The sequence below is a fragment of the Gymnodraco acuticeps genome, unplaced genomic scaffold, assembly GCF_902827175.1.
Source record: "Gymnodraco acuticeps unplaced genomic scaffold, fGymAcu1.1, whole genome shotgun sequence".
NCBI lineage: Eukaryota > Metazoa > Chordata > Actinopteri > Perciformes > Bathydraconidae > Gymnodraco > Gymnodraco acuticeps.
Window position 1 is genome coordinate 577844 of NW_022990502.1, and position 13192 is coordinate 591035.

General features: G+C 39.5%; 1 protein-coding gene across 1 annotated transcript; it reads left to right on the forward strand.

Annotated features, from left to right (window-relative positions):
• Positions 1 to 4908: 4908 nt before the first annotated feature.
• Positions 4909 to 10498, forward strand: serpinh1a (serpin peptidase inhibitor, clade H (heat shock protein 47), member 1a). Its single transcript, XM_034226764.1, has 5 exons — positions 4909 to 5087; positions 6434 to 7040; positions 7119 to 7217; positions 7897 to 8129; positions 8226 to 10498. Exons 2-5 carry the CDS (start codon positions 6443 to 6445, stop codon positions 8526 to 8528), a joined length of 1233 nt encoding a protein of 410 aa, XP_034082655.1. The 5' UTR covers positions 4909 to 5087; positions 6434 to 6442; the 3' UTR covers positions 8529 to 10498.
• Positions 10499 to 13192: the final 2694 nt, after the last annotated feature.

Below are 13192 nucleotides of genomic sequence, written 5' to 3' on the forward strand. Positions count from 1 at the left end.
GGCATCCACCAAACAATATGATTTATCTCCACCTCCCCAAAATAACCAGAATCTGACACGGTGTGAGATGTTTTTTTTTAGCTGTTCTGTCGTCATTTCCTGCGATCTTCTTCATAAAGTCAGTCAGAATGAATATTAATACGGGGCGTTTCTTTGACTATTTATAGGCAAATATGGGCGTTACGTCGTGAAGCCCGCAAAAGCTGCGCCGCATCTCGAGTTGATTTTGATTTATAAAGGGAAACCGGCGTAGGATGTGCCGTACGCAGTCTTTTATGAATCGGAAAGTGTCGGTGCGTATTTATTTGCATTGTCCTACGTAAGCAACCTTCCCACGCCAATCCTACGCAAGGCTTTATAAATGAGGCCCCTGGACTTAAAGGTGGGGTAGGTAAGTTTGAGAAACCGGCTCGAGATACAATTTTTGTTATATTCCATGGGATGCTCTTAACATCCCGATAGGAATGAATATCTTAAGTGCTTTGACAAGAATTCCATTAAAAAATGTCATCTGTGGAAGCCGTAGTACGGTAAAAAGCACGACCAATCATCTGAACCGGCCCGGCTAAAGTAACTGGATGGCCTACCTGCCTGTCAGCCTTCCATCTGTGCACAAACTTATGTCGTGCCCTCATTGGTCATGTGCGCGTTCGTGTGTGTTGGAGGAGGGGCTCTGTAAGGAAGTGGCAGATTTGTTCCGGTTGTGTATTTTCAAATTCTAGCGCACTCGAGCTGGTTTCTCCAAAATGACCTACCCCACCTTTAAAACTATTAGCATGCATACACATCTCCATTGCTTCACCGATCTGCCATTTGTTCCCATGAATGCCTTTTTAAAAGATTGATAAAGAATAAATAAATGTGTTACTAATTATTACTGACACCATAACTTTGAATGCATAGAATACATCCTTTCTAAAGTGTACTTTATTATTTATTTTTGTATAATTGTATTCAGCTGTAAAAGTTAATCAATTCAATATTGATTTATTTCAAATGCAAAACATAGCAATAGTACTCTGAAAAGTGAATTGTTCACAGCACATTTCTTTTCAACGCTACTTCATTTGCCGTCAAAGCTTTAATAAACAAATAAGACCTACTAGTTTGAGACAACGTAACAAAATGTGCACCTCTTTCTGTTGGCGGTCTCCGACCTTGTTTATTACATTTTTGACCTGATATTTCTCACACGCTGCAGGTGAGAGGTGTTTTGAGAGAGTTACGGTACGTCCACAGCAGCTTTAAACAAATCTTGAAAATCTTGGAGCTGGGCGTGTCTGAAAACTTGGGGATTTTTTGCGAGCAACGCGACCAACAACCAATCACATGAATCTCCCGCCCCCGACATACAAAGCAAAAAACCCCGGGGATTTTATGCGAGCAATATATATATATATATAAACTCCCCAAACAGGCGAAAACCTACCAGTTTCACCCACTGTCTCTGCCACCTCCCTCCATGCCTGGTTCCTCCGGTTTGTATCCTGGTAAATAGTCTGGTCGTAAAGAACCGGGTGATTTGCTACCGTAATTTCTCGTTTGGAATATGAGGAAATGAACTGCGGTCTAGCTCTCCCAGCTTGCACGTGGTTTGATTGGCTAGCGCTTGTACTGTCAGATTTGCATACACAGGATTTGATTGGCTGACGCTTCCAGCTCAGCTTCAAAAGTTGAACATTGCTCAACTTTTGAATCCTGAAAATCCTGGAAATCTTCGCTTCGCTCCCCCACAATGCAGTTCGGCGAAAAGCGAGGCAAAGTGACGTCATCCCCATTCAAAGTCAATGGGCAGAGAAGCGTTGGAAGCGTTGGAAGATTTGTTTAAAGCTGCTGTGTGGACGTACCGTTAAACTAAGTATGTTAGCAGTTCAAAGTGTCAGGACATGCCGGGGAGAAATCAATGGGGGATAACATTGAATAATGTACTCAACCTCACCAGGCATCTTGAGGAAATGTTAGCGTTTCCTGGAATCTACCAAGCAGAACTGCATTAGTGAAAGAGTGGACGGGCTTCATGGAGTCAAAACGTTCCATGAGCCTATTGGTGATCAGAAAATACTCTCAACATCAAGTCTCAGTGTTCTAAGTCCTAATTGGATAAGAACATGCAGTGATCTACACGGCTCTCCTTTTGGTGTCACTAAACTATTGAGATGTTGTTTTGTTGTGTTTGTAGCTCACTTAACACGACACAGGAGGCATATTACCAACACCTGTAGGGAGAAGATGTAGAGCAACGAGTAACGTCTTCTAACAGATCTATTCCAGGCCCAGCAATCAGAGATTAACCCTTGGCCTGGGATAATTACGTCACATCCCTTTAATCCCAAACAATTTAGCAGCAGCTGCAGTCAAAAGACAAACTTCAGCAGTGGACATGTGGAAACATGTCAGGAGAGGAATTCTAGCAGTACCAAATACATGCCAGAAGTGCTTCCGATGTATAAAAGTGTGATTTAATTCAAATGACCACTGAAGTGAAATAATGTCTTGTTGTTTTGTAAAAGTACGAGTAAAGTATGAAGATAAAGGTGGCAGTTACAGAACCAGGAACCTCTCAGTTGCACAAAAGCAACAATAGTAAAATAGTGTTTTAATGTTAGCTCTATGTGGACCTCTAGTGGTCATAAAGGGAACTCACACTCTAAACTGAATGTCAGTATTTATCAGTTATATCCAGCAGAGGGCGCCACTTGTGATCACGGAAATAATGTGAAATTAATTAGTTTCAGCAATCTGGGTATTGTAGTTTTTTTGTAATTGTCAATTACACATGACTCAAGGAAATAATAAGTGCTAAACTTAACTATCTTTAATATTGCAAACGGGTTACTTAAATGTTCCTGTTTATACATATTACACAATCATTATTTAGGTCATTTTATAAAATGTACCCTTTTTTTTATTAAAACATAATTGCTTTTCAGTAAAAGTGCCAAAATCAAAAGTTAGAGTATAGCTGAAAGTAATGTATGATCGGAATATATAATCTTGTGTTTTGTTTAGTTACCACTTCCGAATTGGTCAGAATATTCTTCTATTTTTCAGACAGCTGGGTCCTGGCTTTTTCTTTCTTTCTTTGCTTTCAGTGTGTTTTAGTTTTATGATGTTTTGTAACATTTGTACATATGAATATGTGCTTTTGTGCAGTTTGTTGGGGTCTGAGGCCTCACAGTTAGTGTGTCCCCACTTTTACACTAACATATAATTTAGCTGACGCTTTAATCCAAAGCGACAATAAATCAGACATTGTAGGATTACTGTAATCTAATAGTGGAGTGAAGCCTCTGTGAACCATTACCCTACCAGTAATGATGTACAGAGCTGTAGAAGCTGTGCAACTTGTGTTTGTATTTTTTACCAAAATAGTCTCTAAAAGGGAGTTCAGGAAGAGGATAGCAGGTCCTCTCTCTTGTAATTCAATGCAATTAAATATGCTTTTTTGGGAACAGCAGGTGTCATATTCTGTACAGATTGCTAAACCCCCTTGGAGCAAATTTGTAATCTGTGAAGTTGGAATATAAAATTAAAATAGACTTGATTTAACAGGTGTTAGAGGGGACATGCATCCACTTCTTCTGGATCTTCCTGCTGCCTGATCCTCTTTGAAACACACACACACACACACACACACACACACACACACACACACACACACACACACACACACACACACACACACACACACACACACACACACACACACACACACACACACCACACACACACACACACACACACACACACATCATATCCCCAAGCAGGGGGAGGATAAGCATAACATCTAATAACACCAGGAAGAAGAGCAGGAAGCATTCATGGGAAAGAATGCAACCATGGTGTTCCGTTGCCAAATCCCTTCCCACATCTATATCAGGCAGTACTGATGTATAATGGATTAAATCAAAACATTTGTATTCAAAACTGGATATATGTATTGAATACACAGATAGAGGCACGTGCACACTGACCATCTTCTTATGGGCTCTATTATCATACACGTGACCTCACAATAATTAAGAAAGCCAAAACTGTACTGATATTATTGCCAACTTATATTATCTGAAATAATTGACCAGCTACTGATATAATAATTGTGTTTTATAGTTATCAATTTCTTTATTAATAAAAGTTCCTAGTTTATGGTTAAGTAGAGGGTTTTTCGGGACTAGATTAACTGGAAATAGTTGTTCTTAGACATAATAATTGATTGGCAGGCGTTGAAACATTACAGTAAGATATTAAGTGACTCACCTTTCTAAATATGAAGGTTTGGTTTGGTTAATTCACTTTAGACACAGTTTCTGACCCATTCACTCATGGATCAACACCACAGTCGAACACATTACTTTAGCAGTGCATACTCAAGTGTGGGATTGGTCAAATGTATAGACCTGGTGGCAGAGTCGGAGAGGGACAATTACGAGTGGGGGGGGGGGGGGGGGGAGGAAATGGCTGTAAAAGCACTTTGACAACAACAAAGGTCCTTAACTCTCACTGTAAGTGTCAACATTTTCTTCATGACCCAACAAGTTTGTATTTTGGCAATTACATGAGTTCAGAAATGAAGCCGTCACTAAAACAATAGGATAGAAGTATGCATTGTAATTTTCACACCAATATACTACTATTGTTAAGCTATATTTGATGTCAATACAAAAAAGATAGTTCTACCATATTTACTTTGTGTATAACAAACACAACTTTATTAATTGGATGAGTAAACATTAATGAAAGTGTTTAAGATCCTAACAAGAACACTAATATTTGGGTGCAACCATAATCAATGAGTAATACAGGGTAACTTTAGTATAGGTCACAGAGGGGTGGTTTGCTTCAACAACTTCAGGCTTTAGGACCTGGGGGTTGCAGATTCTTCTCCCACTGCCCCTCACTATGGGCGGAGGAAGATTCCTGAGCAGAGATTTTAATGCTCTGTGAACCAGGCAGAGCAATTCCTGCAATTGTCTCATACAATTCTATGTTTGACTGCCATTTACATTATCCTCACATACAGCAGATCAGGGGATCTTTTTGCAGAAGCTTCAGGACAACCTACTGAACTGTTGAAAGAGCCCAATAAGGTAAGATAAAAGTTCTGGAAGTAAGGGGGGGAGGGAAAGTATGCAGTGTAGTGTTCAACTTGTGGGAAATGCCCAGGCATGTGAGAAGAGGCCACAAACTCAGATCTGGGATAAGGAGTCAAATATTCCATTGTAGTCCTAAACTGTGTGATTCTTGCAAGTTGTTTAAAAAAAATTACAAAACGTGAAAGTATGTTGCTTGCAAGTAGACATGCACGTGAGTTCAGAGAATTAGGAGGTGGCTGTAGAACATGTAGAAAATAACATAAAAACCAAATGGATTTTCATTAAAAGAAACATAGTATGATTATCACATGCAGTGTTACCTTAACATGCTATTCAGATCATATCATCAGCAGTTGATGAATCTATTCATCCTTGATCTTTCTGTTTTCAAGTTGCAGCACAATAAAAAATGTATCTTCCAACACTAATCATTTCAAATAACTGGAAAGGTTGCTGTTAATTGAGTTATACAGACAATAAACTCTAAAACGTAGCAGTTTGCCATTGATCTCTTTAATGCACATTGAAGTAAGCCCATCTCTAACTCTAACCCTGGCATTGGTTGAGTGTGTGTCAGCATGTGATCACTTTTTCCACGTCATGGGAAACTGATCAGCATCAACCAGACTCTTTCCTCTAGAGATTATTTTAGAAAACTTAAATCGTGTGTGTTGACATGAAGAATTCGTAGCTGGCCGCATTTGTTTCTTCTTGACATCCTGTAGCTGCCTACGTGTCTGTGGTGTAGGTCTAGCCCATAGGTCTAGCCTCAAGGTTTATTTGGGAGAGACGTTTTTGAATGTCAAGGCTTAAAGGTGGGGTAGGTAAGTTTGAGAAACCGGCTCGAGATACACTTTTTGTTATATTCCATGGAATGCTCTTAACATCCTGATAGCAATGAATATCTGACAAAAAAATCCATAAAAAAATGTTCATCTGTGGAAGCCGTAGCGCTGTAAAAAGCACGACCAATCATCTGAGCCGGCCCGGCTAAAATAACTGGATGGCCTACCTGCCTGTCAGCCTTCCATCTGTGCACAAGCTTATCTCGTGCCCCTCATTGGTCATGTGCGCGTTCGTGTGTGTTGGAGGAGGGGCTCTGCAAGGCTGTGTATTTTCAAATTCTAGCACACTCGAGCTGGTTTCTCCAAAATTACCTACCCCACCTTTCACTGTAGTTGCTGTCATAAGTCATTTGTAGACTAAGTGGCAAAAAGTGTTTCTAATAAGTTAAGATATGCGAAACTAAAACAGAACAAATTAGCCAAGATAAGAGTTTGGCTCGCTTAAATCAGTACATTAATACGATTTGCTTTATATCTTTCTTTTTCTTTGATTAGCATTCCAACATGTGGGTGCAAAGCCTGATGGCCCTGGTCCTCCTGTCTACTTCTGCTTCAGCTGCTACCTCGGCTTCACCAAAGAAAGTCCTGAGCAAACATGCCACCATCCTGGCTGACAACAGTGCAAAGTTTGCCTTCAGTCTCTACCAAAAAATGGCTAAGGAAAAGGACGTAGAAAACATCCTGATCTCCCCTGTAGTGGTGGCCTCCTCTCTGGGTCTGGTTGCTCTTGGGGGCAAAGCCTCCACTGCCTCTCAGGTGAAAAACATTCTGAATGCGGCTAAAGTCAAAGATGATCAACTACACTCTGGTTTGGCTGAGCTCCTGTCTGAGGTGAGCGACCCAAAAACCCGCAATGTCACCTGGAAGATCAGCAACCGTCTCTATGGACCCAGCTCCGTCACCTTTGTGGATGAGTTTGTCAAGAGCAGCCAGAAGCACTATAACTGTGATCACTCCAAGATAAACTTCAGAGATAAGAAGAGCGCCGTGAACTCCATCAACGAGTGGGCGTCCAAGTCTACTGACGGCAAACTGTCCGAAGTTACCAAGGATGTGGAGAAGGCTGATGGGGCGATGATCATCAATGCTATGTTTTTCAAACGTGAGTATTAAACCTGCAGATTTGCAATATAATTCCTTTTAAATGCTCTTAAAACTAACTGATTTGTATTCCTCACAGCTCATTGGAACGAGCAATTCCATCATAAAATGGTGGACAACCGTGGATTTGTGGTATCCCGTGGCTACACTGTTTCATTACAGATGATGCACCGTACCGGTAGGTTGGGACAGTCCAAGTATATATTCAGAAACAAAATTCATTAAAATCTTTTAGGGAAATATTCTCAAAGGTTCTCAATACAACATACAGAGCAGCTAAAAACTATTTAATATGTAAAGATATAGCGGGGTAATGTCTACCTGACTAGTAACTAATGAAGTCATATGATAATTTCTTTATTTAGGTTTTGTATGGATCAAACAAACAATATATAGAGTGTTAATTAATCAGCAAAAGAGCTGTTGGTGGATGCAAATTGTAATTTGGACAGAGCCAGGCTAGCTGCCCTCGCTTACAATCTTTAAGTCAATTTCTTTTTTGAAGTTAGGAGAAACACAATAAAAACAAAAACAACTTAAAGGCATTTTAATTCAGTTAAAATAAGTCAGCAGTGATGTGGCAGTGCAGTGTGTGTAGCTTATTGTCTGTGAACAAATGATACAACTCTTCCACCTGCTGATTTAAAGTGAGGGTGCTCTGTTAGCCCCCGAGCTAGCAGCGACAACGGCTCAAGCTTAAGGTGGAATTACTTTTAATGTGGGCAAGCTATTCCCATGTGACAAGCCACTTTACTTTTAGTCAGTACACAGAAACAAATAAGAGTAGCTAAAAGAAACAGAAACATCTTATGACCAGAAAAAGAATTATGTGTAATACATGTCATTTATTTCCACAGGTCTCTATGGCTTCCTTGACGACAAAACTAATAAGTTATCCATCCTGAGCATACCTCTGGCTCATAAGAAGTCCACTGTGGTGTTCTTTATGCCCCACCATGTGGAATCTCTGGAAAGGCTGGAGAAGCTGCTGACCCAGAAGCAGCTGGATAAGTGGATGGGCGCGCTGAAGCAGACAGCAGTAGCTGTGTCTCTGCCCAAAGTCAGCATGGAAGTCAGTCACAACCTGCAGGTAAGACACTAAAGATGACCACATCTCTTGACTTCTGATTTAATTGCTGTTTTATACAATTTGAATTACACACTAACTTCCTGCTCCCATTCATAGAAACACCTCGGGGAGTTGGGCCTGACAGATGCTGTAAACAAATCCAAAGCTGACTTTTCCAACATGTCTGGGAAGAAGGACCTCTACTTGTCCAGTGTGCTCCACGCCTCAGCCCTGGAATGGGACACTGATGGAAACGAAATGGACACGAGCATCTTCGGCACAGACAAGCTGAAAGACCCCAAACTGTTCTATGCAGACCACCCTTTCATCTTCCTCGTGAAGGACAAGAGCACCAAGTCAATCCTCTTCCTCGGCAGGATGGTCCGGCCAAAGGGTGACAAGATAAGAGATGAATTGTAACCATATAAAGTAAAGCTTAACGGTGTGTGTATTTTTTGTCTATATGTTTTATTTCGCACTAGAGCAGCGGTTTTCAAAGTGTGAGGCGCGCCTCCCCTGGGGGGCCCCAGAGAGCTTCATGGAAGGCGCAGCGTGAGACAAAAAATAACGAGAAAAAGACGAGTAAAGTGACACTTGCCCACTTTTGGCTGTCTGTGGAGACCGAGTTCCCCCACCTCGCCAAAAAGGCTGTACAAGTGCTCATTCCCTTCACCTCCACCTACCTGTGTGAGTGAGGGTTTTCCGCATTGACTTTGATCAAAAGCAAGTGCCGGTCAAGGCTGCAGCCAGAGGATGATCTGCGTTTATCCCTGTGTGCATCAAAGACGCAGACTCATAGTTCCCACTAAAGTAGGGGTGAGTGTAATAAGGAGGCAAAGTTGACGTTCAGTGTGTTGCCGGGAGCATATAAGGATGTATCTATGATGTTGAAAATGTTAAAAATGTTAAAAAAATATGTGTTGAGAACACGGCGTGCAAAAATATACGGGTCGTGCTGCAGCTAGATTTGCCTGTCCTCTGTAAGAAGGTGTCGGCGACTGACATGCAAGGAAGAACGGCTGTCCACAGGCTGTTCCAACTTTATTAACTTCCAGGGTAGTGAATTGAACATGCAATTGTAATTGCGTGTGTGGTATATTTTCATGCACGCACACGCATGTTCCACAACACACAAACTGAACAACACTCAATTGTCCGATCGCTACCAGTGTCCTTGCGATCTTGTTATAACAACAAGTGCACGTTACTGATGCAATATGGTATTCGGGCTTATTCTAGAGGGGTGCAAGGAATAGTCCAAGTAGTGGGGGAGTTTTATACAATATGTTTAAAACATAAAGATAAAAAAGTTATTGTTTAATGTTTTAAGGAGGTGACGCTACTCAGCCAATCAAATCGGTGCAGTCAGTGAGTCAGCACAATAGATTCAAACACACACACACAGAGACAGACAAGACAAGAGGAGAGAAAAAGTAATAATAATAATAAATTATATTTCTCTAGCGCTTTTCTTGAACCCAAAGACGCTTTACATTTGGGAGGGAGGGTAAACAAACAAAAAAAGTAAAACAGTAATTTCAAATGGCGGAAGGTAGACAGCGAAAACAGAGCATTTAATGACATTTTCTCTTACTGGACCTCTTTGAAATGCAATTGAATACCCCTGCATTGTAGCAACAATAATAATAACAGCAATAATAATTGGGAGGGGGGGCGCGGCTGTTCTTATGTTCTCTGAGGGGAGGCTCACCTTCCCACACTTTGAAAATCCCTGCACTAGAGCATTCCTTCACATCACAGGCCGACAGCATTCCACAACACACGGCTAAAGAGATGTGTTTAAACCTTTCATCCTGTGTTTGGTTAGCAAAGCCTTTTGCACACCAGATATCTTTTTATCTTGATGAGTATTTCATATCACTATATGTCCCATTTTAGTTTGCATTGGCAGCACACTACGCACTGAAAACTTAATTCAATAGGATCATCATGATTATTGCATAAAATGTAAATGCATTGGTATTGTGCCAGCACAAAAATTGTCTCACTCTTAATATTTTTTTGTAAAAGCTGTACAATAATCTTACTTTTGTAGAGCTGTGCGGTGTGATCCAAAAAGTTTGTAAAGCACACTGCTTTTTTATGTGTCAACTCCAAGGACGTTTCTCGTACATCCTTTGCACTGCTTTCAAACAAAAGTTCTACAATATTTATATTTGACCAAGAGGCTGAAATGCTATTATAAGGTTATTGATCCTCTCTGGATGCACTCATCTAAACTGGTAAACAAACCAAATTGTGACCAATTTAAGACTTATCTATAAAACAATTTTTCTGCAAATGATTTGACAGTTTCAAACTTGAATGGCTTTACACTGTTACAAATGTCCAGTTTTTGCAATAAAAGTATATATATATATACAGAAAAAGGTGTCATCCCTGTTTCAGATATTTTCTGTTTAAATTGTTCCTTTGTGTTAGAGAAGACTTTCTGTTTGCATTAGCAGTTTAGCCTGGCAGGTCTGTTGCCTGCAGTGGGATTATCCATCTGAATAACATGAGAACATTCCAGAGAGGGGGGTTATGTGACCCCCTGGGCAGCCTTACTTCAGCAGGAAATGTGATAGAGGTGCAATGGTGCCATAGTAAACATTGCCTCTTTATCAATGAACTGTAAATATTTAGACAAAACAAAATATTCAGGAACATCCAGCTGGGTTCTGCAGCTGCACCAATGAGCAAAGCATTTTAAGTGCCACACCAACATCCAACATTAGGTTCCCAATGAAAACTACAAGAATAACAGTCAACAGTGAGCAACTCCTTCATTATTTATTGGAAAGGGTTTAAATAAAAGATCTGAATATTATACTCTAGTTGGCTAAGGAGAAGACTAATTCTGAGATGAATAAAATCAGTAAACATGGGAGTTGTATTGTCACAACAATGTGTTCCGTGAGCTTTTGAGTGTATCACACCATCTAGAGGACAACTGGGTTCATGACAGAACAATGATTGTTTGTCCTCTAGTGGAACACTTGAGTACTTAAGCAAAACTATATCATAAGACATTTATTTATGCTTCAAATAAAAATGTGCACTCAATTAATATATCAAAGTATTGTCTATATGGTTGGCATAAAGTTAGCAAATGTCAGCCTGTATCTTATTTCAAAATGTTTCAAAGGAAAACTGATATTTAACTATTAATTATAGATCCATAAATCAATCCAAAAATGACGTGACAATAACACTATAACAAATCAAATAAAACGTTATTAATATAGCATTTTTCATACATGAAGGTAACTCAAAGTGCTTCACAAAACAAACACATGTATACACAATTTACAATACTAGCTCCCCTTTCCCAGGTAAAACCAGAGTAACACATAGCCTTGTGATTAAAAAGAACACTTAATACCAATGCAGGACTGAATAAAACAGGAATAAAATAAAATAGAATTCAGTTTTGTGTTACAGCATTATGATCAGCAATAATTTTCTTAGAAATAATGCCTGATTTATTTGTAAGAATTGTTTTCATTACTATGAACATTTATGGTGATTGCATTGTTAGAAGTTCATTGAATTCCAGTGAGTGCTTCAAAGCATGGACTCCTCTTTAGTGGTTCAGTGTAATTAAGTAGGAGTTTCTTCTTTTCTTTTTAAAGGTGCTAATTTCCCTAGAAAGGATGCTGTTAACATTAAGACTTCACCCTTTTATTATTGTGCATTTACCCAAAGAGCAGTGTTTAAAGAAAGAGTGGTTGTTAAATGCTCTTTAATGGTGGGAGATAAAGGATCACGAAATGCACTTTTATAGGGGGTTACTGCTGGTTAAAGGTCTTCTTATTTCCTCTTTTATTACTGATGTTACTTCCTGTTTACTTGTGTCAGTGTCATACAACAGAGCCTGGCTCAATAACCATGCTCTGTCGGTGGGTGCTTTAAGCTGGGTTATGATCAGTTACACCGAACGTGTTTATTATTAAATTGTTTAAAAGATAAAAAATAATGGTGATTATCATTTAGGACACTCGCGTATGATAATGTGTATTCAGTGAGTACACTAGTTCCACTTACTTTATTAAAAAAACGTTTGCATATTTGAAAATGTAGGTGCATATTTTAAAATGTGAACCCTGTTCATTAACTCCATTTTAATTTAACTCAAAAATATCAATTTTTCTATTGATGCCCCAACCCCAATCAACACAGAGCCCACCCCCATTATAATTCCCAACATAATGTGGAGGAAGTACTCAGATACTTTTGTAGCAGAAGTAAAAGTACTCATTATGCCTTAAGGCCCATTTTAGAATCATATATTCTTACTGGATGATCAGAGGTGAAAGAAGTACATTCTATTAATGTCAAAATACTCCATTACAAGGAGAAAGCCCTATATTCTTAAATAAAAGTAGGCTACAGATATTTTATCAAGAGAAGATGCAGTACTGAACAATCTGGTGCCACTAAATGTTTTTAAAGCTCGGTTGGATGCTAGTCAATCGGAAGCTATTGGTACCTGTTTATGTGGATAGTTATGTAAATGATGCTGTATGATGTCCTTTTGTTGTTCTATTTATGTTTTTATGTTTCATGTGGAACTACTTGAGCAGGTCTCCCTTGAAAAAGAGATCAATGATCTCAATGGGATTTATCTGTATAAATAAAGGTTTGAAATTAAATGAAATGAGTAGTAGCCTACTAAGTACTAATTCTGCAAAAATATCTTCCATATGCAATATATTATTACTAGGGCCGGGACTCGATTAAAAAAAGTAATCTAATTAATTAGAGGCTTTGTAATTAATTAATCGAAATTAATCGCATTTTTAATCAAATATAAATATTTGACCTGAGAACAGTGAGAAGCAATTTTTTTCACATGGATTTTAGTATACCATTAGGCGCATTCACACCGCAGTACTTTTCCCACAAAGGTTCATGAGAACTTAGTTCATGAGAACTCTTTGAACCTGGGGGTGGATTAGGCAAATGAAGCCGCTGACGTCACTTCTTCTTCTTCTGCTTTGGGTTTACTGGCAGGCCGCAAACCACTTCACGGCGTATACTGCCGCCTAAAGTCCCCGGCCGGAAGTCCCCGGAGTTGGGGA